Source organism: Carassius carassius, chromosome 44 (genome assembly GCF_963082965.1).
Source record: "Carassius carassius chromosome 44, fCarCar2.1, whole genome shotgun sequence".
Taxonomy (NCBI): domain Eukaryota; kingdom Metazoa; phylum Chordata; class Actinopteri; order Cypriniformes; family Cyprinidae; genus Carassius; species Carassius carassius.
Window position 1 is genome coordinate 8,781,776 of NC_081798.1, and position 7,055 is coordinate 8,788,830.

Sequence of the window (7,055 nt, forward strand, 5' to 3'; positions counted from 1 at the left end):
GGTTGCTTTAACCCGCTGACATGAAAAACAATCTGCGGCAACACTGTTAAAGTAGCCCAATTCCGTGGGAAGACCGCATACTTGGCAACAGCGATTGTGATGGTCTTAGTGACAATTCTGGGGATCTCGGGTCACTCTAACTTGTCTGCTACAAAATCCAGCTCAACCTAAACCTGCCATGTGTTGTTTAAAAACCTATATAGATTTTTTTTTAATTGTCATGTTTTCCTTTTTCTTTTCTTTTTATTTATTAATGAACAAAACTAAAGATTTCAGAGATCCTCTGCTGTGCTTTTTAGATTTGTATTTCAAAACTATGACGTCAGCTACTGAAGTACAAACTTAAAACTGTAATGAAATTATTTGATGTGCACATTGCGTCAAATTTCAGTCTGAAGCTTGTACTTTCAGTACAATGAAACTGTTTGAATGTTGTATATATTCTTTCCTTCACCCTGCATTGATTTTCATTAGTGCCTGTTCAGTGGGATGATTTCTTTAGAATTATTCACTTTTTTTCTATTCAGTGTTTCTATTAAATGTATTTAATTTTCTATTTAACACTGTTTTTATCAAGTTCTTACTGTAAATGTAGTATTTTCTTCGTGCGGGGGGTGCTTGATTGTTTGAGCTCCTTCATTTTGTCTTTTTCATCTCTAACACCTTGTATGATCATTTATATCAAACAATTTTGTATTTTGCCTGTTAACTGTAAATTACAAAGCACGATCACTCGGTGGCATTTAAAACAATTTTAGCCAAAAACACATAACAGCATCATCAGTAGCTCTAGTCCCACACCCTGGTAGCAGTCGAGTAAATGTTACACTTTTCAAATGTAGAAGCACTCAAGTCATGTTAGGACTACAAAACCAAAACTATAGTGTCCTCTTGTCCTTGCTTTGTACTTCTATTTCAAGTGATTTTAAGTGCATTATGAGTGCACTATGTACAATTTCACAGCTTTCATTCTTGTATCATTTAATTCGAAAATCATTCTGTTGTGTTTCACGGTATGTGGTTTGCCCCCTTTCGTGTTCAATCAGGGCTTCGTCAGTCACAACTAAACATTCATAGCCGCTAACAACTTTCCAAACTGTCTGTATTTACGCTTGCAGGAGTCGAATGGCACGCTTGTAGTTTCACTCTGAATGTCACTCAGGTTGTGATGTCAAGTGGTCTCTTCAAACTACCAATGAACCACAGTTGTTGTAAAGTCGAGCCTGTCCACTGTGGACTGAATGTGAATAATGCAGCACTTGTAAATATTCTTCAATAAAAAACATTTTGACTGTATTTGAAGAAGCAGTGTTCAGTTTTTTTTTAGGGATTGGCATAATGCACACTCATAAAGATGTGTGGAATATAAAAGGTGGCGCAATGCCACTAGATATTAAAAACATATGTATTTATAGTAACATGCAGAGATTGATGCAGGTCTGTGCATATACTATCATGCCTGCATGCCTAATATTAGAAATAAGAAGAAACAAAACTGTTCACGTGAATATTTGACATGTTAAAGTTGATTGGTTACACTTTATGATACTAATTATGACTATTAGATCATAGTGTTATAACAATCTAAAAGATAATACCACCCTCCCGTAACTTGCTGGTTATATGACTTCTTATTAATTCTATTGCCCAATTCTTGTTAAGGTAGCACTTATCACCTGTACTTTGGAACTATTAATAATGTATAAATATACATGATCATGAACAGCTATTCACCAAACTGGCCATTCTGAGTGCAGCTGACAGGTAAAAGAGAGCAGCTTCTCAGCTTCTGTTTCATTAATTTCTTTGTTACTAATGTTTCTATGCACACATTCATTTTCATTTTTCAACCATTTCTATTATAGAAAGGGTTTGACTATGGCAAAACTGGCAAAGACGTGCTGGTGAAATGGCTAATGCATTAGTTGTATTGTTTTCCAGCTCTGTTTCTGAAGAATACTAGTTTGGACCAAGACTAAAATGACCAAATTAACACTTTTAGCAGGTATTTTTTCACATACATTTAATTGAATTTTTTAATATATTTATCTACTATAAATTATATTTGAATATTTATGCATAATCATGTTGTATTTTCTGTAGCACTGGGCATCTTGCTTACAGTGCAGATGGGTAAGTACCTTCAATAGCTTTGCATTACCATAAATAAATGTCAAATGTATAGTCTATATAATAAATTCACCAACATTCATAATAAATTATATACATGCAATATATTTGAATTTCTGATGTAGTGGCTTCTACAAAGCTGGTGTGCTACATGACCAACTGGGCCCAGTACAGACCCAGCAATGGAAAGTTCCTGCCAGAAGACGTTGATCCGTTCCTCTGCACACATGTGATTTATGCTCTCGCATCCATCAGCCGTGATAATCAAATCACTACTGTTGAAGCGAATGACGATGTGCTGTACAAGTCACTGAATGACCTGAAAAAAGTGTAAGTGAATGCTGTAGCTATTGCAATACAATCATCACAGTGTGATAAACCATGATTTATTACACAATTTAAGTCAGACCTTTTTTTTTTACAATGATTTAAAAAATTTTACTCATTGATTTTTCTTATTACTTCGTTTATTTTATTTATTTATTTTATAGAAATCCTGCATTGAAGACCTTGCTGTCTGTTGGAGGAACAGTCAATGGCGTCAGTCCGTAAGTGAAACACAGTGTCTGTAAAAGTCATAAATACATGACATATGACTTCACTATAAGTGAAAAACATACACAAAATATTTTTTTAGTAAACACTCAAGTTAAATTATCTCGCTACAAACACATTAAACATGATATACAGAATAATTTAACTTATGTACTGTATCTTTCTTTGCAACTTTGCAGATACATCAAAATGGTGTCGACTCCAGAGAACCGCAAGACTTTCATCAGTTCTGCCTTGCAGTTTCTGCGTCTCCATGAATTTGATGGTATGGACATTGACTGGCAGTACCCAGGTAAAAATGGAAGCCCACCCGAGGACAAGCAGAGGTTTACTACATTCCTGAAGGTGAGCAGACTAGAGGGTTAAAATCAAGCAGGTTTATTTCCATTAAACCATGACTTTAAGTCTGATTATGTTTCTATTGTATGAAAATTCTCTCTTAGGAACTGAGAGAAGCTGTTGAACAGGAGGCCATAGACACAAAGAAAACTCCTCTGATTGTCTCCTGCAAAGTTTCCGGCATCAAGTCTACTATTGAGCTTGCTTATGAGGTTGCTGAAATTTCAGGGTAAGTTTGCTATATTTTAATTAAGCTGCATTTACATGTACCAATGAAAGTTTTTCACTTTCTCCTTTCTGTCATTATAGTCTTTTGGATTTCTTGACCCTTTTGTCTTTTGACTACCATGGACACTGGGACCCCGTGACAGGGCACAACAGCCCCCTTTTCCCTAGCTCCTTGGACACTGGAAACCTCATTCACCACAATATCGTAAGATGCAAACCCTTAAATTCAAAATGGATCATTTCGAAGTGTCATTTGTAAGATCTTTTAGCACGTTATTGGCTCTCTTCTTCAGAAATCATCTGTGGATATCTGGTTGGGCAGTGGAGCCCACGCTGACCAGCTGCTTCTTGGCTTCCCCACATACGGACGCACATTCTTGCTCTCCACTTCGCAAACAGGTCTCGGGGCCCCAGCCAATGGCCCTGCTGACGCCGGCCCCTACACACGTGAAGCAGGCTTCTGGTCCTATTATGAGGTTTTAACACATTATTTTTACATGTTCTAAAACGTGTTCTCAACTGGTTTTGCTCTAAAAACTAGGTCATACATTAGACATCAAAGCATAGAATTTGTATATACTTTATGAGTGAATCATCAAATCATTCATTTAAATAATTATTTTTAAAATACTGATTCATTCTGGCACAAATCAAGCAACTCACTGAATCATTTGCTCAACCGATTCATTCAGGAATACCATTACATTGTTGGTCAATGATTGCAGTTTGTTTTTTGGAACTACTTTTATTCGAATGAAAAATTTTACAATATGATGAGTGTTTGGATTCTAAATGTGTCTTGAAAAATGTTATGTTCTCAAAAGCTAGTTATTTACCATGCAAAACACACATAATCTATGTAAACTTTGGGTGGTGAAATTTGGTTATTGTTTTTGGTTTTCAGATTTGCCCCATGGAATCAAGTTTTAGTGTTGAATGGATCGAAGAGCAGAAGGTGCCCTATGCAGTGCAAGGAAGGTCTTGGGTTGGATTTGACAACCGTGAAAGTTTTACTGCTAAGGTAAATCATCTGCTGATTTCCCAGAATGCAATAAGATGTTTGACGAGCTTCCCACAAACCTTTCCTAATATTTGCTTTAACAGGTCCAGTGGCTTAACTCCTTAAACATGGGAGGAGCATCAGTGTGGACCTTAGATTTAGACGATTTTGCTGGCCGTTTTTGTAACAGTGGAGCTTATCCTCTTGTCAACCATTTGCGAAACGCACTAGGTAAACGTGATTATAATGCAGAAAAAGACTACAGAAAAATGTATTCTGTCTTCTATTATATGTATTGTAATGCTGAATCTCTATCCACAGGTTTCCCACCCAAGCCCACCACTACACCACGTCCCACCACGACTGCTGACCCCACCACCACTTTCTGTGTTGGCAAACCAGATGGGTTGTACCCTAACCTTGCTGACGAAACCACTTACTTCCAGTGCTTCCGTGGAAACACATACCTGCATAAATGCCAGCCTGGTCTGGTCTTTATTGATGATTGCAAATGTTGTGATTGGCCTTGAGTACAAGTTCAAATCCATTCCTCCTGTTCAATACAGCTGTCCAGTCTCTTAATGTTGTGATTTATTACCCCTGCTTCCAAATATCCAAGCTCATCATTTAAAAATAAATAAATAAAGAAGTCATGGAAATTTGTACTTTACGCATAACTTAGTAAAGTGCTGTTCATATTTTCCCTCAGGTTTTGTTAATCAAATATTATAATGTCCGGTTCAGTACAGTCTAGTTTTCTGTTGTTGTGCAGCAAAACTTTAAATTTTAACCACCTGGGGTCATCAAATGAGCCGACAGGAGCACTTTGATATTTTCCAGATGACAGAGAAAAGAAGGTAAAATGCTCTGTCACGTTTTGTTGGACATGTAAAAATAATAGATCACTTAAATCTGTAAAGGGTCTACCTTTATTTGTGTATCCTCACCATAACAACAAAACTTTGTGCTTTGGAAAATGAAAACTAATGGTGCGCTTTCAGTCTTCACTGTCTCGGCGAACTGCTTTTAGAAATGCGTCACTAAAATGAACTGAAACTCAGTGAATACTTTACATATAGACATAAAAAAATATATATTTGTAGAAAGCTTGATATGCATAATCCTAATTGAAGTAAATTTCATCGAAAACAAATATTCTGTGATAAAATAATCCATATGAAATCAACGACATGTCCAGTTTTTCCATCTAAAATGTATCTGTGATCCCGCCCATTTGCTGCATGCATTATTGATATAACAAATCTCCAAGTGAGACACGTGACATGTAAACACCCTCATCACCGCAAACAAAGCAGCAATGTGTTCACCTTGGATACTCTCCATGTTTGGATGATGCTGAGAGGAATAAGACTGTATTTACCTCAGATGACGTACTGAGAGTTTGCTAAACTTTGTTTACCTCATAAACAGAAAGCGAGCACATTCCACTTAAACATCCCACTAGTGCCACCCACAGTACAGTTGGCGACACCACAAAACTTGTTTGACTTTTCCCAAACCATAATTTCAGACTAAAATGTGTGAAATCGAGTGTAACATTTAAAAATTGTAGGTGTTAAAATATATTCAGTTCCTGAAATATTTGGTTCCACTGGGTGGCCCTTGAATATTCATCAGGATACCCTATCATGGGTGGGGCCTTGATACAAGCAAGTGGAACATAAATTATTAGCGCTAGCACCTCAGATTGCATTTTGTTTTATGGGTTATTTCAAGCAGGTAAGAAAGTGGAACAAAGTTAAGCTTAAACTACTCCTATGACTGTTCACATTTTTTGTGAATAATTAATCATTTATGTTACCTGTGTTTCTCAGTACTCTGTTTACCTGAACGATTACAGAACTGGGCACCATTCACAAAACATCTTAAGGCTAAAGGTAGCTCATAAATCGCCAATTTAGGAGAAAATATTAAAGGGGTCATATGATGTGATATCAATTTTTCCTTTCTTTTTGGAGTGTTCTTGGTGCATGAAGAAGTTCTTGGTGCATGAAGAAGATCTGTAAAGTTGCAAAGACTAAATTCTCAAATCCAAAGAGATATTCTTGATCAAAGTTAAGACTCTGCCACACCCCCCTAAACGATTCGTTCAAACACGCCCCCTACATCAATATGTGTAAATATTTGGTAATGCCGCCAAAATGTTCACACAAAGAGGTTTCAGTAACCGCAGTTAGTGTTGAAGCAGCCTTGTCACGGAGATGCTGTGTGTATCTATGCAAAAGCACTTTATTTGGCCTTCCAAAAGTAGATGCATTTAGAAATCTTTAAGATTACTTACAACAGAACAGCAACACATTTTATGGATGACAGTTTTGTGAACCTAAGAGAGGAGGTCATTCTGACTTTGCTATGATAATCTGGCGCTTCTGAATCAGCTACTGTAAGTATGTTTTGTTATTAGTTTATTAGTTTAAGTATTTGCTATTGACTGTTCTAATGGAGTTTTGAGCGTTGTGTGTGCGCCAATCAGAGCAGACTGCACTTGTCAGAAGGAGGGACTTTGTAGAAAACGACGCGTTTGAGAGAGGCGGGGCTTAGAGGACCTACAATAATGTACAGTATTTGAAAAATAATGTGTTTTTTGATAATTAAAGCATGTCAAAATATTCTGTTACTCCAAATACACAAAATAATGATCTTTAAAAAAAGCATCATATGACCCCTTTAAAAATAATGGATGTGACAGTCCTAAATTTAGGACTCCTAAATTTTTTCTCTAAGAGTGTTTGACAAAGCGTTTTAACAGTAAATCTAGCTCCTAAATCTGTGAAACATTAGG

At 36.6% G+C, this 7,055-nt stretch overlaps 1 protein-coding gene across 1 annotated transcript; it reads left to right on the forward strand.

Moving 5' to 3' along the window:
* Positions 1–1,713: 1,713 nt before the first annotated feature.
* Positions 1,714–4,915, forward strand: LOC132126080 (acidic mammalian chitinase-like). Its single transcript, XM_059537097.1, has 12 exons — positions 1,714–1,764; positions 1,942–2,005; positions 2,104–2,133; positions 2,256–2,460; positions 2,622–2,678; positions 2,865–3,030; positions 3,129–3,253; positions 3,334–3,457; positions 3,546–3,728; positions 4,157–4,273; positions 4,357–4,483; positions 4,574–4,915. The coding sequence occupies exons 2-12, from the start codon at positions 1,981–1,983 to the stop codon at positions 4,780–4,782; spliced, it is 1,368 nt and encodes a 455-aa protein (XP_059393080.1). The 5' UTR covers positions 1,714–1,764; positions 1,942–1,980; the 3' UTR covers positions 4,783–4,915.
* Positions 4,916–7,055: the final 2,140 nt, after the last annotated feature.

Excerpts from the sequence above, each read along its gene's own strand:
- LOC132126080 (XM_059537097.1), top strand. The coding sequence starts at position 1,981 with ATGACCAAATTAACACTTTTAGCAG. Across the intron at positions 2,679-2,864 it reads ACAGTCAATGGCGTCAGTCC|ATACATCAAAATGGTGTCGA; the intron begins GTAAGTGAAACA and ends GCAACTTTGCAG. Across the intron at positions 3,254-3,333 it reads GAGGTTGCTGAAATTTCAGG|TCTTTTGGATTTCTTGACCC; the intron begins GTAAGTTTGCTA and ends CTGTCATTATAG.